Consider the following 26,926-nt stretch of genomic DNA (forward strand, 5'->3'; position numbering starts at 1 on the left):
CGACTTTGAGAAGCGGACACTGGCAGCTTTCCTCTATACCTAGAAGTCATCTCAGCTCTGATCGTGTCTATAATAATGAACTGGGGAGTTTCTTAGGTTTTTTATATGAACATATGATGGTTGAGGTGCTGTACATTGAATATATGTATGTAGTGCAGTAAGTCTACTGTGTTATGTGCCACTTGTGCAGGGGGTGGGAGACTAGGGTCCCACCTTGCTCAGGGGCCCACCGGGGATTTCCCTGTACACCTGTGGGCCAGTCCTAGCCTGCCTGCCGATCTGATATTGATGACCTATCCTGAGGAGATTCTGGCTCCCCCAGGCACTAAGGTTTGGATTTTACTGCTACCCCCTATTGCTATGCCCTCGGAGTCTTGGAGGGAGAAGGGCTTTTTGAGCGCTCAAGCCCCCATGGCCACGGTGCAGCTGCTACTTCTGCTACATCCCTGTATATGTAAAGACTATATATACTGTATATTCCTGCGTATAAGACTACTTTTTAACACATGAAAATCTTCTCAAAAGTCGGGGGTCGTCTTATACGCCGGGTATGGCGGGCGCTGCAGTGCCGGGACGCCCAAATTATCAACAGGGAGAGCCCGGGCTATTGCCTTGTATCCCCAGCAGCTGAGAGCTGCGATGTAACCCACGGCATATCCCCCCCCTGCTCTGTACCTTGTATGCTCCTTGTACCGCCATCCTCCTGGCTGCTCGCATCTCGCTCCTACGCATGTGCGAGATTTCATGCGGCGAGCGTGGATACACGAGATCCTCACGGCCACTCGCATCTCGCTCCTGCGCATGTGCGAGATCTCCGTGCGGCGTATCTAAGTGCTGCGCAGATGTGCATATGTGAATGTGAATATGAAGAATAACATAAAAACATGTTCAGGGTATAGGTGGCACATGTTTAGGGTCTGGGAGGCAGGGAGGGAGGACAAGGAAGGTGGTGGGATGCAGGGATGGTGGTGATACCATGGGATGGCGGTGGTACCTAGGGATGGTGGTGGGATGCAGGGATGGCAGTGGTATCTAGGGATGGTGGTGGTATCTAGGGATGGTGGTGGGATGCAGGGATGGCAGTGGTACCCAGGGATGGTGGTGGGATGCAGGGATGGCAGTGGTACCCAGGGATGGTGGTGGGATGCAGGGATGGCAGAGGTACCCAGGGATGGTGGTGGGATGCAGTAATGTACTGCTGTGTGTTGAAAAAGGGGTAGTCTTATACGGCGAGTATATCCCAAACTCTATATTTTCAGTGTAAAAGTTGGGGGTCGTCTTATACGCCGGCATATACGGTAATAGTTTGGGTCACTTTAGAGAAACACATGATGGGACCTGTTGGCTGCAGTTCTGTATTCCAGGAAATATGTGTCAGGTGAACTATCAGCTGACAAATAATTGCAAGACACAACCCAAAACTTCTTCTCATGACCCCTGAAGTCACTTGTGGAGAACACTGTCATTTGTAGCTGTCAGGGGAGCTGAATGTGCACTCTTGCATTACATGACCGGTTTCTGGAGCAAAGCTTCTATCCAGCAAACTTATACTGCAGTTAATGCCAGAAATGACCACTAATAAAAGGAAACTAAGCAGGGTAGATTGTGATACAATATACAGCTTAGCCAAGTATTCACCAGGGTAGGTGTCAGAGGCTAGTCCAGGCCAGAGGCCAAGCTAGTCCAACACCTGGGACAAGCCAAGTACTGCCCTCATAGGCTACTTTCACATTTGCATTCAACTTTTCTGGTATTGAGATCAGGCAGAGGATCTCAATACCGGAGAAAAACGCTTCCGTTTTGTCCCCATTCATTGTCAATGGGGACAAAACGTAATTGAACGGAACGGAATGCTCCAAAATGCATTCCGTTCCATTTGGTTGCGTCCTCATTTTGGGATGTGGAGCAAAACGGATCCGGCATGACCCTCAATGTAAGTCAATGGGGACAGATCCGTTTTCTCGGACACGTATCCGTCCCCTATTGACTTTCAATGGTGTTCATGCCGCATCCGTCATGGCTATAGAAGACATAATACAACCGGATCCGTTCACAATGGATGCAGGCGATTATATTATCAGTAACGGAAGCGTTTTTGCTGCACCCTGTGTGCGCGAAAGAAGCCTAAACTTTTAGGCCTCCAGTCCCATTGAAGCCCCCACAGTAATAATCCATTCCCCAATTTTGCCGTGTAGCTGTACCCTAATCGGTAGGAAAATTCGCCTGGACATGCTCTCTGTCGTTGCTCTCCGTGAGGGTCTAGAACAGTGTACCCCCCTCTATTAACTTAGAAAGGCAAGCCATACGGAATGAGTCAGGATCTGTTCAGGGAAAAACTGATGGTTTTGCACGTCATTTCGTTCAGCGTTTGCGTTTTTTTCCACGCAGATGCAATCAGTTTTTGATGCATTTTTCACATGCATGAAAAAAACTGAAGACGAACACTCTACATCTCCTAGCAACCATTAGTGAAAAACGCATTGCATGCGGATGCCTTCCGTTTTTCCAGCAAGTCCCATTCACATCTATGGAGCCAGAGCTGTGTATAAAACGCACAATATAGAACAGGCTGCGATCTTTCCTGAACGCAAAGATGATGCGTGAAAAACGTGTGCGTAGACCCATCGAAAGGAATGGGAATTCAGTCCGCTATACGTACGGCATCCGGATGGAAATCTCGCTCGTGAGAAAGAGACCTCCTCCTCCTTCTTCTGTATTGAGCAGCCAGCCCTTCCAGGAGATGTGTTTGCACCACAGTTTGGATCATAGCTTGTCTCAATCATAGACTTTGATCAGTGAAGGGATCAATTGAAAGGGCAATTACTTTTACTCAGAAATCAGGTTGAGATAACAAATCAGACCGGTTCCATCAATCGCTGGTGTCACACGCGCTTTATGTGGCAGCTTCTGATGCAGTTATTCGACCCACAGTCAGAAGTCCATCTATAAGTCCTTCCTTTATATTTCTCCTTCCTTTCCCACCCACTTCTGGCTTTGGTTTACAAAATTGCCACACATCACCCAAAGGCTACCCGCACATGTTGTGGATTACGTGTGGTACTTCCGTGCAGATTCTCGTGCAGAAAACCCCCCACAGCTTTAGGGTCCATTCATATGAACATAAGGGCTCACAGGCCACAAACAGTGATGTCCGCAATACCCATTGACTAGAATAGGTCGGCGATCCGAAGATACAGAAACAGATCGGACATGCCCTATCTCTTGCAGAACAGTGGCACAGATCGGAAGCCCATGGACGCGCTTCCATGGGCTTTTGGGTCCATGCCTCTGCATCGCAAAAAGATAGGACATGTGCCATCTTTTGCAGTATCTTGCGGATCGCAAATGGAGTGCACACGGCTGGTGCCCGCAGCATGGGCACGGAGCACTTAGGGTCCATTCAGACAAACTGAAGACAATACCAGAAAAGTGAATGAGATTACACAAATCTCGTGTACACTCTGCTTTTTTTCAGTGTGGAAACTGATCGGCCATCTGGAATTAGAAATCTGGAGCACGTCAATTCCTTGTGCGGATTTTACCGTTTTCAATGCAAGGGTGAGATCTGCGCAAAACTGCAACAAATTTGCACCAAAAACGTCATGTTAGGCCTCATGCACACGGCCGTTGGGATGCGGATGCGGACCCAGTCACTTGAATGGGTCTGCAATTCCGTAGATGCGGAACGGAGTCACGGAACGGAACACCGCAAGCACTATGGAGTGCTTCCGTGGTGTTTCTTTCCGTTGTTCCGCACTGCAACTAAATATGACATGTCATATTCTTTTGCAGTGCGGACAGACCATGGACCTATTCAAGTTGAATGGGTCCGACCCGCTGCACGGATGTTGCCCGTGCATTGGGGACCGTAATTGCGATCCCCAATGCACGGAACGGCCGCACAACGCCCGTGTGCATGCGGCCTAACAGATTTGTAAAGCTAGGAAACCAGTCTAACCCTCCACACAGTAGAAATGCTTGTCTGATCCATCCTTTCCTCAGCTGCACGGCACAAAGTCATTCGGAACAAGTGTGAGAAGCTGGAGCATCAGCCATCCATCTGTAGTTTGCTTGTGGCCCTTCAGTATCTTATACAGTTACAGATTTTGGGCTATTTAACATTTGGCACAGACTCTAGGTAATTTTTGCCCAGGGCATGCACTGCCGAGGTGGCATAAATGGAACCAGCGCATTGATTTCTATTGATTCAGGTTCTTCTTTAAAGGGGGTGAAATTCTGCTGCATACTCCATTCTGTACCCCGCTGTCATGTAGCGCTGCTCTTAATCCACATTTTAACGGATGGGATACTACATGGTGATCTATGCGCTACTAGTGTGGCATTCACTGGACAACAATATTTTATAATAATATTTAATTTTCATTTATACATTTCCCCAATATTTTAAGCTTTTACAGGGGTTGGGCAGTGTCATAATTTTGATAACTATCCTCAGTATAGGTCATCAGTATCAAATTGGGGGGGGGGGGGGGGGGGGGGGTCAATAGGCTGACACTGTTCAACCGCTTTAAGTATTACTGACAGGTATTCGGAGTTCTCAGAGATTACTTCCTGGATTTGTTTCACCTTCACTACTTCTGACACCAGCATCCAATTAAGGAATGTCCAAATTTATTGTTTAAAGGGGTTGTCCAGATTTTATTTTTAAAGGGGTTGTGCAGTAATTTAATACTGATGACCTATCCTGTGTAATGTAGAAAAGACCGCGGCACATAGTGTCTTCAGAATAATTGCAGAGTTTAATTTGCCACCCTTATGGGTGCTGTGTATGGAAGGATGCTGCAGGGGGGGTCCGCTTGTGGTCTATCTCGATTCAATAGAGCTAAGCTGCGTGTGGGTCTGCAGCATTCCATGTGAACAACCACGACGTGGCAGATTTTAATGGCGTTGAAATCTGCTCTATGAACGTACCCTTAAGGTGTACCCGAACATTCAAAAAAATTTAATATGTCATAGTGATAGGTTTTTGTTTGGTGGGGGTCCAAGTGCTTTTGATTGGTGGGGGTCCAAGTGCTTTTGATTGGTGGGGGTCCAAGTGCTTTTGATTGGTGGAGGTCCAAGTGCTTTTGATTGGTGGAGGTCCAAGTTCTTTTGATTGGTGGAGGTCCAAGTGCTTTTGATTGGTGGAGGTCCAAGTGCTTTTGATTGGTGGAGGTCCAAGTGCTTTTGATTGGTGGAGGTCCAAGTGCTTTTGATTGGTGGGGGTCCAAGTGCTTTTGATTGGTGGAGGTCCAAGTGCTTTTGATTGGTGGAGGTCCAAGTGCTTTTGATTGGTGGGGGTCCAAGTGCTTTTGATTGGTGGAGGTCCAAGTGCTTTTGATTGGTGGAGGTCCAAGTGCTTTTGATTGGTGGGGGTCCAAGTGCTTTTGATTGGTGGAGGTCCAAGTGCTTTTGATTGGTGGAGGTCCAAGTGCTTTTGATTGGTGGAGGTCCAAGTGCTTTTGATTGGTGGAGGTCCAAGTGCTTTTGATTGGTGGAGGTCCAAGTGCTTTTGATTGGTGGGGGTCCAAGTGCTTTTGATTGGTGGGGGTCCAAATGCTTTTGATTGGTGGGGGTCCAAGTGCTTTTGATTGGTGGGGGTCCAAGTGCTTTTGATTGGTGGGGGTCCAAGTGCTTTTGATTGGTGGGGGTCCAAGTGCTTTTGATTGGTGGGGGTCCAAGTGCTTTTGATTGGTGGAGGTCCAAGTGCTTTTGATTGGTGGAGGTCCAAGTGCTTTTGATTGGTGGAGGTCCAAGTGCTTTTGATTGGTGGAGGTCCAAGTGCTTTTGATTGGTGGAGGTCCAAGTGCTTTTGATTGGTGGGGGTCCAAGTGCTTTTGATTGGTGGAGGTCCAAGTGCTTTTGATTGGTGGAGGTCCAAGTGCTTTTGATTGGTGGGGGTCCAAGTGCTTTTGATTGGTGGAGGTCCAAGTGCTTTTGATTGGTGGAGGTCCAAGTGCTTTTGATTGGTGGGGGTCCAAGTGCTTTTGATTGGTGGAGGTCCAAGTGCTTTTGATTGGTGGAGGTCCAAGTGCTTTTGATTGGTGGAGGTCCAAGTGCTTTTGATTGGTGGAGATCCAAGTGCTTTTGATTGGTGGAGGTCCAAGTGCTTTTGATTGGTGGAGGTCCAAGTGCTTTTGATTGGTGGGGGTCCAAGTGCTTTTGATTGGTGGGGGTCCAAATGCTTTTGATTGGTGCGGGTCCAAGTGCTTTTGATTGGTGGGGGTCCAAGTGCTTTTGATTGGTGGGGGTCCAAGTGCTTTTGATTGGTGGGGGTCCACCGATCACTAAAATGAGGAGCGTGAAGCTCTCACATAGAGCGTTGTCTACTGCAGACAGGCTCATAGAGATTTTCTATTTTATGAGTAAGAAGACACTGCGTTTTCTGTGACCGCTTCTATCTCCTCATTATAGTGATTGGCAGGGGTCTCAGCACTCGGACACCCACCGATCAAAACCTATGATATGTCACTATGACAGATCAAAAGTTTTTTGAAAGTACGGGTACACTTTAATATGCCAGTTTCTGCAAGACTGCCTGACTGTCTAAAGGTGGCCATACACATTAGTCTTTTGTTGGCTGAACCCGCCAAGAACAGGGGGTTCAGTGGACACGTTAATGTGTGTAGGGAGATCCCCCCAACAGATGATGTCAGGGGAGACAAGGGTAGGGAGAGATGAATATCTTCGCCAATCCTGGAAGTGTTTGGCCAAGCCCAACATGTATGTGTATGGGGAAGTCAGGGGAGAAGTCAGGGGAGATAGCTCTTGGCCGATTGTTCGGCCGGCAGCTACTGAACGTGTATGGGTAGCTTAAGGTGTATGGGGATTTCCTGACTATATATTTTGTCTCTGTGGGAGATTCCTTTTCTCACTGAAAAAAAATATATACAGTTGTTCAGAAGAAAAGCTGTTGGCCAAGGCTCATTCTAGAGCTGGGGTCAGCAACCTCTCTGAATCTACAACCCCCAGCATGCTCCATTCACTTCTATGGGCGTTACACCAAGAGTCAAGCAAGTTTGCATGTTAGGAGTTGTCGTTTCACAGCAGCTGGAGTGACGGACGTTGCTGACCCCAGGTGCAGAGTATACATCGTGTTTGGCCGGCTTTACGATGGAAAACCCCTTTTTTAAGTAATCTGATCCTTAACAGCCTTTTTACTTTTATGCATGGGAAACACCAACCTGCTGATGAACGTGTCACTTACAGTACTATACTGAATAGCGTACAATAATGTCACATATTTACAACGTAACCCACAGGAATATAGTACAATAAACATTTACTCTGAATCTAAAACTCACTGCTGGAGACAAGAAGGATGCATGAACTCCCTTTATTCTAAATGCGTAGACCGACAATAGTTGTGGTCTGCGTCTGATCGCAGATTGCACTCAGACCCATTCATTTCTATGGGTCCGAAACTGAGACTATGCTAAGGGAGCTTTTATCAATGATACAGCATGTCGATCAATATTCAGTAGGTACCATTTAGAAATCATCGAAAGTAAGGAGATGAATGATCACTAATCGGATCAGTCGTCCCCATAAAGTTCTCCTTCGTCAGCAGCATATCCCCTGTGTACACGGCACAATGTGCTGAGGACAAACAAGCATTTGTATTGTGGCATATGACTTTTGAGAGGTGAGCGATGGCCGGTTTTCATGGGGCATTGGTTAAGAATGAGTCTTGTTCTTTCCTGACCATCAGTCCATGTAAGAGGGCCCTAAATTCAGTCTCTTCCAAGGACAGATAAAACCCCCCAGCTTACTAGCACAGATGTAGGAAGATACTTCCTCATTTTCGGATTCGCTTCTGTATAAAAACAAGCAGTTTCACACATCTTCCTCTTTGGAGTAAACTTTATCCTCCAAGCCCCAGACCATTCAGAAACAGAGGTGAAGCCAAATACTGTAATTACAAATATAACTAACTGCTGCAGTCCTATATAATCAGGCCTAGAGCTGGGGAGATATCAGGGGGCTCAACAGCTCCACAGGAAGGTCTTCGCCTATGAAAAGGCAAGGATGTCTGAGCTTAAGTGCCCTAAAGAGTCAACTCAAAGAGTACCTGTCACCACTCCTGACGTGTCTGCTTTAGCCAAAATTTGTATTTCCCATAAAATAATAATTTTAGAACTGTATTTTGATCTGTTCATCTATTATACTTCTAGGAAATATATAAAAAAGTTGACAACTACTGTAGGGGTTAAAATGTACCTTGTCAAAGTGGAATTTCTTACACACTCTAGGCACACAGCCTATGTACAAGGAGAATAGTACTCTAGGCACACAGCCTATGTACAGGGGGAATAGTACTCTAGGCACACAGCCTATGTACAGGGGGAATAGTACTCTAGGTACACAGCCTATGTACAGGGGGAATAGTACTCTAGGCACACAGCCTATGTACAAGGGGAATAGTACTCTAGGCACACAGTCTATGTACAAGGGGAATAGTACTCTAGGCACACAGCCTATGTACAAGGGGAATCGTACTCTAGGTACACAGCCTATGTACAAGGGAGATAGTGCTCTAGGTACACAGCCTATGTACAAGGGGATAGTACTCTAGGTACACAGCCTATGTACAAGGGGGATAGTACTCTAGGCACACAGTCTATGTACAAGGGGAATAGTACTCTAGGCACACAGCCTATGTACAAGGAGAATAGTACTCCAGGCACACAGCCTATGTACAGGGGGAATAGTACTCTAGGCACACAGCCTATGTACAAGGGGAATAGTACTCTAGGCACACAGTCTATGTACAATGAGAATAGTACTCCAGGCACACAGCCTATGTACAAGGAGAATAGTACTCTAGGCACACAGCCTATGTACAAGGAGAATAGTACTCTAGGTACACAGCCTATGTTCAAGGGAGATAGTGCTCTAGGTACACAGCCTATGTACAAGGGGGATAGTACTCTAGGCACACAGTCTATGTACAAGGGGAATAGTACTCTAGGCACACAGCCTATGTACAAGGAGAATAGTACTCTAGGTACACAGCCTATGTACAAGGGGGATAGTACTCTAGGCACCCAGTCTATGTACAAGGGGAATAGTACTCTAGGCACACAGCCTATGTACAAGGAGAATAGTACTCTAGGTACACAGCCTATGTACAAGGGAGATAGTGCTCTAGGTACACAGCCTATGTACAAGGGGGATAGTACTCTAGGTACACAGCCTATGTACAAAGGGGATAGTACTCTAGGCACACAGTCTATGTACAAGGGGAATAGTACTCTAGGTACACAGCCTTTGTACAAGGGGAATAGTACTCTAGGCACACAGCCTATGTACAAGGGGAATAGTACTCTAGGTGCACAGTCTATGTACAATGAGAATAGTACTCTAGGTACACAGCCTATGTACAAGGGGAATCATACTCTAGGCACACAGCCTATGTACAAGGGGAATCGTACTCTAGGCACACAGTCTATGTACAGGGGGAATAGTACTCTAGGCACACAGCCTATGTACAAGGGGGATAGTACTCTAGGCACACAGTCTATGTACAAGGGGAATAGTACTCTAGGCACACAGCCTATGTACAAGGAGAATAGTACTCTAGGTACACAGCCTATGTACAAGGGGGATAGTACTCTAGGCACCCAGTCTATGTACAAGGGGAATAGTACTCTAGGCACACAGCCTATGTACAAGGGGGATAGTACTCTAGGCACACAGTCTATGTACAAGGGGAATAGTACTCTAGGCACACATCCTATGTACAAGGAGAATAGTACTCTAGGCACACAGTCTATGTACAAGGAGAATAGTACTCCAGGCACACAGCCTATGTACAAGGAGAATAGTACTCCAGGCACACAGCCTATGTACAGGGGGAATAGTACTCTAGGCACACAGCCTATGTACAAGGGGGATAGTACTCTAGGTACACAGCCTATGTACAGGGGGAATAGTACTCTAGGCACACAGCCTATGTACAAGGGGAATAGTACTCTAGGCACACAGTCTATGTACAGTGGGAATAGTACTCTAGGCACACAGCCTATGTACAAGGAGAATAGTACTCTAGGTACACAGCCTATGTACAAGGGGGATAGTACTCTAGGCACCCAGTCTATGTACAAGGGGAATAGTACTCTAGGCACACAGCCTATGTACAAGGGGGATAGTACTCTAGGCACACAGTCTATGTACAAGGGGAATAGTACTCTAGGCACACAGCCTATGTACAAGGGGGATAGTACTCTAGGTACACAGCCTATGTACAGGGGGAATAGTACTCTAGGCACACAGCCTATGTACAAGGGGAATAGTACTCTAGGCACACAGTCTATGTACAGTGGGAATAGTACTCTAGGCACACAGCCTATGTACAAGGAGAATAGTACTCTAGGTACACAGCCTATGTACAAGGGGGATAGTACTCTAGGCACCCAGTCTATGTACAAGGGGAATAGTACTCTAGGCACACAGCCTATGTACAAGGGGGATAGTACTCTAGGCACACAGTCTATGTACAAGGGGAATAGTACTCTAGGCACACAGCCTATGTACAAGGAGAATAGTACTCCAGGCACACAGCCTATGTACAGGGGGAATAGTACTCTAGGCACACAGCCTATGTACAGGGGGAATAGTACTCTAGGCACACAGTCTATGTACAAGGGGAATAGTACTCTAGGCACACAGTCTATGTACAAGGGGAATAGTACTCTGGGCACACAGCCTATGTACAAGGAGAATAGTACTCTAGGCACACAGTCTATGTACAAGGGGAATAGTACTCTAGGCACACAGCCTATGTACAAGGAGAATAGTACTCCAGGCACACAGCCTATGTACAGGGAAAATAGTACTCTAGGCACACAGCCTATGTACAAGGGGAATAGTACTCTAGGCACACAGCCTATGTACAAGGGGAATAGTAGTCTAGGCACACAGCCTATGTACAGGGGGGATAGTACTCTAGGCACACAGCCTATGTACAAGGAGAATAGTACTCCATGCACACAGCCTATGTACAAAGGGAATAGTACTCTAGGCACACAGCCTATGTACAGGGAAAATAGTACTCTAGGCACACAGCCTATGTACAAGGGGAATCGTACTCTAGGCACACAGCCTATGTACAAGGGGAATAGTACTCTAGGCACACAGCCTATGTACAAGGGGGATAGTACTCTAGGTACACAGCCTATGTACAAGGGGGATAGTACTCTAGGTACACAGCCTATGTACAGGGGGAATAGTACTCTAGGTACACAGCCTATGTACAGGGGGAATAGTACTCTAGGCACACAGCCTATGTATAAGGGGGATAGTACTCTAGGTACATAGCCTATGTACAGGGGGAATAGTACTCTAGGTACACAGCCTATGTACAAGGAGAATAGTACTACAGGCACATAGCCTATGTACAATGAGAATAGTACTCTAGGCACACAGCCTATGTACAAGGAGAATAGTACTCTAGGCACACATCCCATGTACAAGGAGAATAGTACTCTAGGCACACAGCTTATGTACAAGGGGAATAGTACTCTAGGCACACAGCCTATGTACAAGGAGAATAGTACTCCAGGCACACAGCCTATGTACAGGGGGAATAGTACTCTAGGCACACAGCCTATGTACAGGGGGAATAGTACTCTAGGCACACAGCCTATGTAAAGGGGGAATAGTACTCTAGGCACACAGCCTATGTACAAGGGGAATAGTACTCTAGGCACACAGCCTATGTACAAGGGGAATAGTACTCTAGGCACACAGCCTATGTACAAGGAGAATAGTACTCTAGGCACACAGCCTATGTACAGGGGGAATAGTACTCTAGGCACACAGCCTATGTACAAGGAGAATAGTACTCTAGGCACACAGCCTATGTACAGGGGGAATAGTACTCTAGGCACACAGCCTATGTAAAGAGGGGATTGTACTCTAGGCACACAGCCTATGTACAAGGGGAATAGTACTCTAGGCACACAGTCTATGTACAAGGAGAATAGTACTCTAGGCACACAGCCTATGTACAAGGGGAATAGTACTCTAGGCACACAGTCTATGTACAAGGAGAATAGTACTCTAGGCACACAGCCTATGTACAAGGGGAATCGTACTCTAGGCACACAGCCTATGTACAAGGGGAATCGTACTCTAGGCACACAGCCTATGTACAAGGGGAATAGTACTCTAGGCACACAGCCTATGTACAAGGGGAATAGTACTCTAGGCACACAGCCTATGTACAAGGAGAATAGTACTCTAGGCACACAGCCTATGTACAGGGGGAATAGTACTCTAGGCACACAGCCTATGTACAGGGGGAATAGTACTCTAGGCACACAGCCTATGTAAAGGGGGAATAGTACTCTAGGCACACAGCCTATGTACAAGGGGAATAGTACTCTAGGCACACAGCCTATGTACAACATTCTCAATATCAATTAGGCAATAGTGGAATAGTACATTTTAATTGTCAATGTATTCATATATTGCCAGTAATGGCACAAAGCAGAGTAGTTATTTCATGGGGAATACCACGAGGAACTGATTAAAGCAGACATGTCAGGAGAGTCGATGGGTCCTTAGTAGGTAATTAAATACTATAGAAAACATAGAAGAAGGAAAACATATAAAACAAAAATTTACTTTAAAGCAGAAAATGACTAAATCAGCCCATGATTGCATGCGTCAGCGCCACATGATAGTGCTTGTTATTACAGTCATTTGTACAGTGAATGTTGTTTATGGTACAAACAATAAATGTCATATGACAGACATACCTCTCATTGTACATTGACCTCCTAGCTTCTCAGTGTGTGTGCATACTGTATGCATGTATAATGTATGGGCCTGCAGGTGCGTGTATATATGTGTGTGTATTTATGTATGTATCTACTGTAGATGTGTGTGCAGGCTTGTGTCTGTATTCGCATGTGTGTATTTGAGTGTATTTGTGTATGTGTGTAGGTATACGTGTGTGCATATATATGCATGTACATGTATGTATGTATATATGTTTGTGTATACATGCACTGTATGTACAGTATGTCTATATGTGTGTGCATGTACATATGTGTATATGCTTGTGTAACTATATGTGTATGTGTGTGTAGATGTATGTATGTACAGTATGTCTATATGTGTGTGCATGTATATGTGTATATGCTTGTGTAACTATATGTGTATATGTCTGTAGATGTATGTATGTACAGTATGTCTATATGTGTGTGCATGTATATGTGTATATGCTTGTGTAACTATATGTGTATATGTCTGTAGATGTATGTATGTACAGTATTTCTATATGTGTGTGCATGTATATACTGTATGTTCGTGTGTCTATTTCCTGGTTTAAAGAGAAGGTGTCAGGAATGAATACAGGTATTTTAATCACAGTGTGGGGGTGTCAGACAGAGCGTCTTAAGTTGGGGAGCATGTAAAAGCTATTGGCTTCAATTGCTAAAGTGTATTTCCCCCCTGGGGATGTCTCATGAGATTACAGACTGTGTTGCAACATACCCTGGGTGACAAGTATAAGAACGGTCTCTCAACCGAATATATCACCTTCTATGATAAAAAATACAATGGTTACAATAGAATAATGCTATATGTTCTCATACAGAAACTGAACAGGTGATAAACTAGAAAAGCAGTCCATATACAGTCCTCTTAATAACAGTCCCCGTTCAAGCTACTTACACTACACTGTAGTCCATGCCGTGTGAGGAGACAGTTCTTTATTACAGTCATGTATGAGAGATCTGGATCTCCAGTCTTCTGTGCACAACCCCTGGGAGATTCACCATGTAACAAGTGACAACAAAATGTCTCATTCCAGGTGCTGTTACCAGATCCAGAAAAGATGGGGGGGGGGGTTGTATTGGAGGATTTTACTGAACGTACCTGTATCTGCTCCCTGCTTACAGTAGGTCTTCATTTAGATTGTTCTCATGCAAACACGAGGACAATGTGTCTGCAGTTGGAGAAAGGGGAAGCAGTCGGGTCTCTGCATTGTTACCAAAATCAGGAATTGTTGAATTGAAACTAGTCCTGAGGCCAATAGGCCAAGTATGTTTTGTACATGGCCTTGAAAAGAAGATTTTACTCAGTGGGAGATACAGACGGGAAAAAAAAGTATGGAGTTGGGCGCTTTCACAACATCACATCTTTAACCCTTCGCAGTTACAGTATGTACAATAACAGGAATGCAGGAAACAGTCAGCAAATAACTGGATGATTTCTGAACATCTGCATGTAAGCGGGCTGCACATGTGAATGTGTTTTCCACCAGCCTGTGGCATGTATGGGAGAGTCCACAATTAATATATGATTGTATCTGATTGGATTGTAGATGAAAAATCTGGTTGATGTCGTCATCATACAACACAACCTGTCTGGACCGTCTATCAGCCCTGATTTTCAATATGGGTGGATCTAGGTCACAAGCTCGAATTTCAAGTTGGAACTGTAGTATGATAACTAGAGATAAGCAAAGTTTAGAAAAATCAGATTTGCCAAAGTTCCCCAAGAAATTCGATTCAATCCGAATCACTATAAATCAGGTATACCCATGCCACTCTGCCTTAGGGTACGGCCACAAGGAGCAGCCATGCTGCGGGCAGGTTGTGGCCATGCTGCGGTGAAGAACCATGTGGCTAATTAGCCCGCAGCTACTTTTCATTTAATAATGAAGACCGCACTGTACAGTCAGTCTTCATTGTTAATGGCCACGCGGCACTTTTAAGGCTCCTTTAAATAGGGGCTGTTGCTGGTATGGGGTTTGGCTGGTTAGGTGGGGCACAATAAACTGGCATACCCACTTCACCAACCCCAGAACTCTCCTGCCCTACAGGTGGTAGCCCCTTTTCTGCCATCTGCTTTTCCTCCTTTTCCACATCATCTAATATCGATAAGAATATGTCATCAGGAACATCCAGCTCCTCCTCTCTCTGCATCTTGCTGACTTTTCTAGGAAGTAAAGCCTGCAAAAGATGAGGATGGTCATCATTAAAAGGGGTTATCCAATAGTAGAAATACCCACCCACAATGCCCAGGCCCCGCCTATAGACAATACTTACCAAGTCCCCGGCAACCGTGTTCCTCTGGATCGCTGTACGGCCATAGCTGCATCTCCCCGTAGCGCAGATCAAAACATCTGGCGACGGGTGGTGCAGCCAATAACAGTCTGCGATGGTGACCAGCCTCCCAAACATCACAGGTGATTCTAGGGAGACTGGTCACAGTTGTGGCCTGCTATTGGTTGATCCCCCCATCACCGGATGTTTTGATCTGCGCTATGGGGAGATGCAGCAGTGGCCGTGCAGCGATTCGGAGGGACGCGGGTGCCAGGGACAGGGTAATTATCATCCATGGGAGGGCCCAGGCATTGTGGGGGGTATTTCTACTATTAGATAACCCCTTTAAGACCTGGCCCCCCTAAAGGGGTGCAGACTGGATGGTATTGGTTGGCACGCTGGGCACTGGCATAATAAAAGCTTCCATCTTATCGATAATGAATTCTTCTTCTATTAATCGTTTTCAGCAATACTGTCCCGTGGCGCTTGCACGTCTCTCCCTAAGCTCAGCTCACAGGACTATGGCAGAGACCGTGTGGGATGAGAGTTTTATAGGGCTGTGACATCACAGGGGATGGCTACCTGTGGATTGGCTTGCTGCATTGTTTTATCGGTGATCTTGTGTTTTGGGGCTTGTCACCTTTAGGCCTCATGCACACAAACGTTTTTTTTTTTCGTTTCCGGTCCATTTTTTGCATTCCGTATACGGAACCATTCATTTCAATGGGTTCGCAAAAAAAAACGCAATGCACTCCGCATGCATTTAGTTTCCGCATTTCCGTTTTTCCATTCCGTTCAAAGTTAGAACATGTCCTATTATTGTCTGCATAACAGTCAAGGACAGTACTGTTCTATTAGGGGCCAGCTGTTCTGTTCCGCAAAAAAATTGAATGCACATGAATGTCATCCATATTTTTTGCGGATACGTTTTTTGCGGACCGCAGAACACTGAAAAACCCATACAGTCGTGTGCAATAGGCCTTACACTTAGTTTCGTTTTCTAACACGCGCAGCTGCCATTTTAGGAAAACCTAATTTGTTATCACAAAGCTTGAGGAAATTTAGATTCATTGTGAATCAAAGTTTTCCTAAACTTTGGACCGAATTCCACTACGATTACTTTGCTTTGCTGAACACTAATGGTAACCAACGTTAGGTATGAATTTGCTGACCAAAGTGGGTAAGATGTATGTGAATGGTCCTTGGCTGCAATACCAAGCACAGCCGCTATACACTGTATGTATTTCTGTGCATGGTGAGCTGTAAGAAGACCACAGTGCTCACTGGAGCACTAAGGCCTCTTTAAAAAGCTGATAATTAGGGGTGCCCGATGTCTGACCCCCCAACGATCAGATATTGATGACCTAACTTGAAGCTAGGCCAGCAATATTGAACTCCTGAAAACCCCTTTAAGCTGGTCATAGAAATAGAATAAGTATTTATCAGAATGTGGCTGATAATCCGATCTGACCACCAAAATGTCAAACTATACTGGCAGATCACGGAGACAGTTTTTAAAAATATTAACCAACAGAGTGAACCTGCCCAAAATGGCAAATGATTGACCCTATTAGACCGATTATACTGTAAACGTGGTTTCAGCTGACAATGGCCAATGGGGGTCTTAATGCTGGCTTACATTTAGACAGGCGGTGGATACGCCAAAGTTAGGTCCAGCTAAAGGGTTTATTAGGACCGCTGTCTAAAACACCGGTCTTAGTAAATGACCCAGACTGACTTCTAAGTTATGTGTATGGGCATCTTTGTATCTTAATCGCTTGAACACATATTGAGAGCCTGTGGACTGCATGTAAACAGCAGCCAGCCGAGTCACTGAAGCTTTTTTCACTATGGAGTTAAGCACAAAAGTCAAGATAAGATCTAAAAACTGTATGCTTGGAAACCTACATAATGAACAATCAGCAGAGCCAGGACAAATAGATGAATGTGTTCAGTGATTTGAGAGGTTGGGAAAATAACTTTGATTTTGTCAGGACCAACCAACTAACATGACAGCAAGGAGGGGGGAGAAACATACAGTTGCAAGAAAAAGTATGTGAACCCTTTGGAATGATATGGATTTCTGCACAAATAATTAAATGTTACCATGTTTTTATTGAACACACCATGTAAACCTTCACAGTGTAGGTGGAAATAGTGTGTGAACCCCTAGACTAATGACATCTCCAAGAGCTAATTTGAGTGAGGTGTCAGCAAACTGGAGTCCAATCAATGAGATGAGATTGGAGGTGTTGGTTACAGCTGCCCTGCCCTATAAAAAACACACACCAGTTCTGGGTTTCCTTTTCACAAGAAGCATTGCCTGATGTGAATGATGCCTCACACAAAAGAGCTCTCAGAAGACCTACGATTAAGAATTGTTGACTTGCATAAAGCCGGAAAGGGTTATAAAAGTATCTCCAAAAGCCTTGCTGTTCATCAGTCCACGGTAAGACAAATTGTCTATAAATGGAGAAAGTTCAGCACTGCTGCTACTCTCCCTAGGAGTGGCCGTCCTGTAAAGATGACTGCAAGAGCACAGCGCATACTGCTCAATGAGATGAGGAAGAGTCCTAGAGTGTCAGCTAAAGACTTACAAAAGTCTTTGGCATATGCTAACATCCCTGTTAGCGAATCTACGATACATACAACACTAAACAAGAATGGATTTCATGGGAGGATACCACAGAGGAAACCACTGCTGTCCAAAAAAAAAACATTGCTGCACGTTTACAGTTTGCACAAGAGCACATGAATGTTCCACAGCAGTACTGGCAAAATATTCTGTGGACAGATGAAACCAAAGTTGAGTTGTTTGGAAGATACACACAACACTATGTGTGGAGAAAAAGAGGCACAGCACACCAACATCAAAACCTCATCCCAACTGTGAAGTATGGTGGTGGGGGCATCATGGTTTGGGGCTGCTTTGCTGCGTCAGGGCCTGGACGGATTACTATCATCGAAGGAAAAATGAATTCCCAAGTTTATCAAGACATTTTGCAGGAGAACTTAAGGCCATCTGTCCACCAGCTGAAGCTCAACAGAAGATAGATGCTGCAACAGGACAACAACCCAAAGCATAGAAGTAAATCAACAACAGAATGGCTTAAACAGAAGAAAATACACCTTCTGGAGTGGCCCAGTCAGAGTCCTGACCTCAACCCGATTGAGATGCTGTGGCAAGACCTCAAGAAAGCGATTCACACCAGACATCCCAAGAATATTGCTGAACTGAAACAGTTCTGTAAAGAAGAATGGTCAAGAATTACTCCTGACCGTTGTGCACGTCTGATCTGCAACTACAGGAAATGTTTGGTTGAAGTTATTGCTGCCAAAGGAGGTTCAACCAGTTATTAAATCCAAGGGTTCACATACTTTTTCCACCTGCACTGTGAATGTTTACATGGTGTGTTCAATAAAAACATGGTAACATTTAATTCTTTGTGTGTTATTAGTTTAAGCAGACTGTGATTGTCTATTGTGACTTAGATGAAGATCAGATCACATTTTATGACCAATTGGTGCAGAAATCCAGATCATTCCAAAGGGTTCACATACTTTTTCTTGCAACTTTATGTTGGTCTGTATATGGGGGGGGGGGGGAGTTGGGAGGAAGATATCTTGGTCTGTATATGGGCTGGTTGGGAGAAATATATGTTGGTCTGTATATAAGAGGGTCAGGACAAATATGTGTCGGTCTGTATATGGGGGGGTCAGGAGAAATATAAATATATGTTGGCCTGTATATGGGCATTAGGGGTTGGCTGAACAAAAGCTGTTATGTTTTTAGGCCCTGAATCGCCTCCCAAGGGAGTGAACTGTGTCGGTGTTTATGTTATCATTCATGTGTCTCAACCGTCTCAAATCAAGACAATCCTGGATTTCAGCGGCTGTCCTGCGGTGACTGAGGCATGTCCTAATTTCAACTCTATCTGCATCCTGAGGATGCAGATACAGTTGATTACAATGGTGGAGCAGGGAGCAGTCAGCTGCTCCGTCATTCTCCTGCCTGTGCTCTCCCCAGCAGCAGGTAAGATGGGGTGGTATAATCGCACTTGCTGAGCTGTAGAGTACAGTGCAGAGTCTGGGGATCCCTCGGCCTGTGCGTTCTACTGCTCAACTAAGTAGGTGTGATGATGTCACCACATTGTGCCTGCTGCTGGGATAGTTCTTGTGGACACCTAAATCATTGTTTGCCGGCAGCAGATCTTATGGGGACAAACGATGGTATTAGTGATAGCTCCTCCCCATACTGTGGAGGAGATCGCTGAATGTGAATGCAGCTTTCTCATTCACTGATGAGCAGGCGATTGTCAGGAGGCTAGGTCAGAGTATAGGTCATCTGTATTAAAATTTAAGAAAACCCTTTTAAGGGGCTCCACTACTGGAAGAGGGACATTAAGAGGGCAGCAATACTGCAAGGGGGGCACTAAAAGAGTTTTCTACTGTGTGAGGGAACTAAGGCGGCTTTATAAAAGTTGGGTATATTTCATACCCTCCTTAGACTTTATTAAAGTTTGGTATATATCATTTGATCTCTGTGTAAATGTACCTAATCTGCAAGATAACGTATATACTGTGAGTATACTAAACGTAAAATAAATTTTGACAGCGTCAAGTGTGGAGTCACGGCATAAAACATTGGCGCAGTTCTTGTAGATTGAGGACTGAGTGCTACATAGACCAGGAAACTTCTGCAAGAAGTTCTGCTCTGCAGATGGGCTATCATAATATACTATTAGCAATACGCTCTCAGGACACAGCGCCAATGTTATATACACTGGCTCCAAGTTAAAGGACGCAAATGATATGTCACCAGAACATCCACTCGATAACGTAATGAAATATGTTGCACCAGCTACGTGTCTTTCCTTGGTCTGTTTTTTTCTAACATGATTGTCCCTCTGACCCTGTTACTTCAGAGAACACGTCTGGTAATGGAATGCCCTTCAAACTCACGGTCGATTGCTTCTAGTAAATGTTTCACCAGACACTAAACAACCCCTGTGTTCCACCCTCAGTGCAAACATTGTATGAAGGATGAAAAATAATATTCGGGAACCGTCACACAGAACCTTGAAGGTGGTAAAGATTCAGCCTGTGAGAACCTTCAGAGCATTTTTCTCTTATTGAGTTCATTCTTGTATTACAGACATTACAGAAGAAAGAAGCAATTGTTTTGTTTTTTGTTATTACTTTTTTCAAACATTTGTCATTTAATGGAAACGAGTACTTGCCAAATAAGGTTCCAAATAGTGTCCTTTTGGTCTCCATTTGGCCTTTTTTCCTGTATAGAATAGCGAATTTGTACACCTTCAATGTAGTCTGAAGTCACCCTAAATATTCACAGTACCTATGACCTTACAGTACATACTCTACAAGGCATACACCAACATATGAGCTTGAAGTGGTTGTCCAGTGTAGAAGAGCTATTTTCACATATCTTATTAAATAATTCCAAGTTGTCAGGGGGGTCCTCTGTTCAGGAGAGTGTTTACAACAGTGTCTCCTGCTTTGGAGGACCTGTCCTGTCCTTCATTACACACACGACCCCTTGATTTAAATGGACACTCTGTAATGCTTCAGTACCCCTCTGGTGGCGCTGCAGGGGAATTGAACACTTACTTCCAGGTTAATCTATAGATTACAGATGAGGGTCCTAGCAGGGAGACACTTTAAGATTATCTTATTATTAAAGGATCCTTCTAACAAGTGGGGATTGCCCAATGTGGAGAGCCCCTTTAACTGAGTTTTATATAGAAGTTAGCATGACCCCTGTATTTATTATGGAGGATGTTGTCTGGTTTGCACCATATTTTTTGTTAAAGTGACTACAGGGGGTTATGCTGCTAGGACTCCCAGCTATCAGCTGCAATATATTAGGAATGCTGTAAGTGTTCACGTACCCTGCAGCGCCACCACAAGGAGAATTAAGTATTATGCAGTTTCCATTCAAATCAATCACCTGTCCATGTAATGTACAGACATGCCGCGTCCTCCAGAGCAAGAAATGTTCTGTCTACTCTGCATAGATTTGAAGATGGGTTTTCTACACAGAAAAACCCTTTTAAAGGTCCATTCACACGTCCGTATGTGTTTTGCGGATCCGCAAAACACGGACACCGGCAATGTGCGTTCCGCATTTTGCGGACCGCACATCGCCAGCACTCTCATAGACAATGCCTTTTCATGTCCACAATTGCGGAGAAGAATAGGACATGTTCTATTTTTTTGCGGAACAGAAGTGCGGATCGGCAAATGCAGATGCGGACAGCACATTCCGGCCCCATTGAAAATGAATGGGTCCGCACCTGTTCCGCAAACCCATTTTGCGGACGTGTGAATGGACCCTAACATGGCTTGGCTCAATGCATTCTTTTTCTGCTCTCTTCCTTACTTCGTTACCTGGGTATCGCTTGCAGACCTGGGATGTCGCTTGGACTTCATATATATATAGATTGTCTTACGTATTGATTAACCAAGCCAAAAAATTTCAAGAGGACTGCCAAACCAAGGCAAAAAACAAACATAACTGGTCAAAGAGGACTCTACAGGGAACGGATTCAACAATGGGCCTTGGGACAGACTCTTTTAAAGAGGAGATGTCACCTCCCCTGTCACAGCTTACCTCCTTCCCTCCTTGCACAATGACCTTTGCACGGGTCACAGAGCATGCTCACCACACTTTCTCATACATGAATGAGCATAACCAGTCTGGTGAAAACCATAGGTCTGAATCAATCTCAGCCCAGGCAAAATGGATGCCCCCATAATCATGTAAAAATAATAGAATATAAAAATCTACAGTCATAAAAAGATGACCAAAACTAAGAATATCACTAGCTGGTTTTAAGAACAGGTCAGTAGGTGCCATGGCTCCTCAACTTTTTGATCCCTTCATCTTAATTTGGTATTTCTTGGCTGTCTGACCTAGTGGAACCACACGGCTGTATTTAGTGCACTCTAATTTGTAAGGTGCAGTCGATGAAGCCTTGTGGCTATGCCTTGTATGGAGGAAGATAAATGACAAAATGGTGACCAGATCAAATGTCCTCCTTTTTGGAACACAGTGTCCTTTCCACAATCATAGTACAGACTGTAGAGAGGAATTGCTCTTCAACATCATCTGTATTTTCCACTTCGTTCTCCTCTAATGCATCCTTAGACATGGGAGCATGCAGATTGTGTAATGTGAATAAAGAATGGCTAAATTATTATTTAACCCTTTAATGATTGCCCAGTGTTTGACAGTAAGAGGTGAAGGTCCTCAGTCTACAGCGACATCTTTTGGCATCGCTGCAGCTGAGGGGGGGGGGGTTAAAGGTCGCCAGAGAGCTCCAGTGCTAAGAACCAGCTGTTAGTAACAGCCTGGGTTCCTAGCACAGGCTCCGCTTCATAAGCCGGGGATGGGAGAGGCTCCAATACCAGCTGTTAACCCTTTAATCATTCTGTGGTCCATACCGTTTAATGATTAAAGTAGACTGCAATTGGCTCACTGTGAAAATCTGAGCAACCCAGAGACTGGGGGAGCAATCTACAGTCAGCCCTGAGGGCCTATTAAGGACCCCAGGGCTGTTTGTGCAGCAATCCTGCTGTTAGGGCAACCACAGCGTGCCCTAACAGCAACCTGTGTCATACTGACATAGAGCAAGATGTATTAGCATACAGGAGCATACATTAGAAGTCTGAAATAAAGTTATAAAATAGTAGTCCCTTAATGGGATTTTACTTTTTAAAAAATATAAATAATGTAATTAAAAAAATAAAAATATAACTCTCCCCCCAAAAATATTCCCATTATTTAGTGTAAGGGCTCTTTCACACCTGCGTTATAGTCTTCCGGCATAGAGTTCCGTCGTCGGGGCTCTATGCCGGAAGAATACTGATCAGGATTTTCCTAATGCATTCTGAATGGACAGTCCGTCCTTCAGGATGCATCAGGATGTCTTCCGTTCCGGAACGGAACGTTTTTTGGCCGCAGCAAATAGCGCAGCATGCTGCGCTTTTTGCTCCGGCCAAAAATCCGGAACACTTGCCGCAAGGCCGGATCCGGAATTAATGCCCATTGAAAGGCATTGATCCGGATCCGGCCTTAAGCTAAACGTCGTTTCGGCGCATTGCCGGATGCGACGTTTAGCTTTTTCTCAATGGTTACCATGGCTGCCGGGACGCTAAAGTCCTGGCAGCCATGGTAAAGTGTAGTGGGGAGCAGCATACTTACCATCCGTGCGGCTCCCGGGGCGCTCCAGAGTGACGTCAGGGCGCCCCAAGCGCATGGATCACGTGATCGCATGTACACGTCATCCATGCGCCTGGGGCGCTCTGACGTCATTCTGGAGCGCCCCGGGAGCCGCACGGATGGTAAGTATGCTGCTCCCCCGCTCCCCACTACTACTATGGCAACCAGGACTTTAATAGCGTCCTGGGTGCCATAGTAACACTGAAAGCATTTTGAAGACGGATCCGTCTTCAAATGCTTTCAGTACACTTGTGTTTTTCCGGATCCGGCGTGTAATTCCGGCAAGTGGAGTACACGCCGGATCCGGACAACGCAAGTGTGAAAGAGGCCTAAAATACATTTCATTCTGCACAGAATAAATAGAAATTTCTAAAAATTTACATTTAGGTAGGTATCCACACAACCATAATAACTCCAAAAATTAAATTATCAGTTTATTTTGTGTGAAACATCAATGGCGTAAAACATCAATTTAAAAAGCGACAAAAATTATTTTTGTAATCTATATTTCTGCAGCAAAAAAAGATATAAATGACACTGTAATTTAATGCACTTCCAAACAACGCCAAAAAATAAATACCATTTTTACAGCATAAAACAAGGCTTCAGACTGCCACATCAATGAAAAAATAAAAAAGTTATGGCTGCTGAAATGCAGAGAGGAAAAAAACCTAAAATTTTTGCTGGTCATTAAGGCCTTTTCAGGCCTGGTTATAAAGGGGTTAAAAAAGAATTCATAAAAACAGGCCAACACAAATACAAAAGCTAGAATAGATATATTTTTAGATGTTATCCAAGAGCTACCTTAAAAGAAGCTATGATATGTGGCGGTGACATGTCAGGAAATGCTACTGGTGAGCTTGTTCCATTGCTGATTCTTAAGGCCTCCTGCACACGAACGTTGCAGCCCGCAAAATGTGATCCGCAATACATGAACACCGACCGTGGGGCAGCCGCAGCCGAACGCGGACCCATTCACTTTAATAGGTCCGCAATCCGGCTGTTCCGCAAAAAGATAGGACTTGTGGTCGTGGCAACCAGGAACGTACCGAGATCTACCTGGAATGCCCTACTCTAAAGCGGTCAGAGTTGTGCCGTAACCGCGTCGTGGAGGGACGCCTGAAAGAGGGCATCCCCTTTGAGAGTAACAGGTGAAAAGGGTGGGTGGGAGGGGAAACTCTGCACGTCGTACGATTTGTGGGAGGGCACTGGCCGTTGAAGTAGGCATCCAAGCCCCTCCCACAAATACAGGCCAATGAATCGGCCTTACACTTGTGGTCGTGGCAACCAGGAACGTACCGAGATCTACCTGGAATGCCCTACTCTAAAGCGGTCAGAGTTGTGCCGTAACCGCGTCGTGGAGGGACGCCTGAAAGAGGGCAAAAGACATACCGGTAGGCAGGAGTACTTTATTACAACGTGATTACAAACCAGACTCTGAAAGCTATTGACATCTCAGTTTCGGGTGAGGTAAGTAGCGGCTAAAACACGTGGAGCGCCAACGCCCTAATTTCTGAATGACATGCGCTAGCACCTGATTCTTGGAAGCCGCGGACGCAGCACCTATGCGGAACGAATGTCCCGAGATCGCGGTGGCGTCGCCGCCCAAGCTGGCCACCAGGGAGCGTACGTGGGACACGAACTGATGGGTGGTGAGTGACGCCACCCCAAAGGGCAATAATGGACTATCTGGCCCGGACCCTGACAAGGCTGATAGTAGTTGACAGAACTGTGACAGGGCACCATTGATGAGACGCGGGAAATAAGACACCGGTACTGGGGGCCCCACCTGTGAGGTTTTGGACGTCCTCAGCAGCAGCACGTAACCTTCGGCGTTTTGGACCAGCTGGTCGACTGTGAGAACCTGCTGCTGCCAGGAGAACAAGTGAACTCCCCAGGCCTCAAGAAGCCATAAAGCTAGATAGATGGCGGATTTGAGCACCAGGTTGGGTAGAACCCCAAAAGGATTCCTATCCAGAACGTCATAAAGTCTACGAAAAGGAGCCCTGTGACAGCCTGCCTACGTACTTGGCCCTGGGGCCCGCATTTGCTCAAACCCTCGAGTGCGGCTTTGACAGCATGCATGGAGAACACCGATGTCCGTTCGGGATGATTGATGGAGAAGAAATGTTGCACTCCCGACAGGTATGATCTCACGGTGTTAGGAGAGAGTTTTTTAGTTCTGAGTGGCAGTAGCCAATGAACGCCAGGATGTATTCTACAACTAGATTCCTCCTGAGGACATTCCCCCTGAAACTTGCAAAACGCCTTCCACCCGGTGGTATATGCCCTGGTGGTGTTGGGGGAAAGGGACTTGGAAATCAAGGCGTGGGCCGTCTCTAGGTGACTAGTCACGCTAGGATTAAGGATTCGTGAGGAGGGACGGTAGCGCCCACTACATCTGCCTCTGGCATGACCTGTAAGAAAAGGGAGAAATTAGCCCTTGATAAGGCATCGGCAGCCACGTTTTGTGAACCTGGCACATGCGCGCTATGGACATGGAAGTGGTGATGTAGGGAGAGTAGTACTAGTCGTCTCAAGAGACACATAACATGGGATGATCTAGACGACCCACTGTTTACAATGTCTACCACTGCTGCATTGTCAGACACAAACAGAACAGACTGATTTACCCAACGATTGCCCCATATGTAGGCAGCTACCACAATGGGGTACAGTTCGAACAGTACCGAGGAGTGGAGGAAACCTGGGATCTGTCTCACCTCGGCAGGCCATTCGCCCGCGACCCAGTGGGTGCCAAAAATAGCGGCCAAACCTGAGCTTGCGGCCGCATCTGAAAATACTACAGGAGAATTACACGACAACTCGGGACTGAACAAGGACACCCCATTCCATTGACAAAGAAATTGATCCCACATGTGGAGATCAGCTAAGGCCTGACTATCCAGACACACTGGGCTGTCCTGCTCCGGGCCGTGGCCAGGAGCGCCAACAGGCGGGATATGAACGCCCTGCCCTGCGGAATGATGCGCATGGCAAAATTTGACATGCCCAGTAGTGACTGCAAATCGGCCTTAGTGACCACGGTCGTGACTGCAAACCTGTGGATGACTTCTCTGATCCTCATCAATTTGTCCGAAGGTAACCTGGCTAACATGTCTTGTGAGTCTGGTTCAATGCCCAGAAAGGTGATAACTGTGGACGGGCCCTCAACTTTCTCGGCAGATCTGAGCCCTACCTAGCTGAACAATGGGCCGACCTAGCTTGTCCACGGAGCTGGGGGGGTCTGAAAACATCGAGTGGTCCAGCTGTAGAGCTGGACGGGTACGATGAGGTACTGGCGGCTGACTAGTGACACCACTCTACCGAGTGGAAGAAGGACTGACAGGCGGAACAGGAGGGAGCTTTCAGGCCAGCAAAGTGCCTGCAGAACAGTTCTGTGTCTAAGTTGGACCAATCTGTCACATGTTGGAACTGGGAAAGCGCAGCTGCTGCTTTGGCCAAAACGAACAATGATAGTCGTAAAACGAATTTCCTCCATACTTGTAACCCAACTCTGTAACCCGAAAGAGGTACAGATCGAGTTCCTCCCTCCTGTCCGGCCTGGCAGAACATATAACATCCCTAAAAGGCTGAACGCCATGACAAATTCTGGGATGGTTAG

At 45.7% G+C, this 26,926-nt stretch overlaps 1 protein-coding gene across 7 annotated transcripts in view; it reads right to left on the minus strand.

Annotated features, from left to right (window-relative positions):
* The window catches only part of RBM47 (RNA binding motif protein 47), a 147,969-nt gene that overhangs the window by 43,883 nt on the left and 77,160 nt on the right, over positions 1 to 26,926 (minus strand). The window contains exons 1-2 of one of the 7 annotated variants that reach the window (XM_044298514.1): positions 13,888 to 13,951; positions 13,684 to 13,774 (exon numbers count right to left, since the gene is read on the minus strand). The exons of 3 other annotated variants lie outside the window; for them this stretch is intronic. In XM_044298514.1, coding sequence (XP_044154449.1) covers positions 13,684 to 13,700 — 17 coding nt within the window. In that variant the 5' untranslated portion in view covers positions 13,701 to 13,774; positions 13,888 to 13,951. Of the gene's footprint in view, positions 1 to 13,683; positions 13,775 to 13,887; positions 13,961 to 26,926 lie in introns of those variants that run through there. 3 more of the 7 variants (XM_044298502.1, XM_044298588.1, XM_044298570.1) reach the window with 3 other exon arrangements.

Source organism: Bufo gargarizans, chromosome 1 (assembly GCF_014858855.1).
Source record: "Bufo gargarizans isolate SCDJY-AF-19 chromosome 1, ASM1485885v1, whole genome shotgun sequence".
In the NCBI taxonomy this organism is placed as follows: domain Eukaryota; kingdom Metazoa; phylum Chordata; class Amphibia; order Anura; family Bufonidae; genus Bufo; species Bufo gargarizans.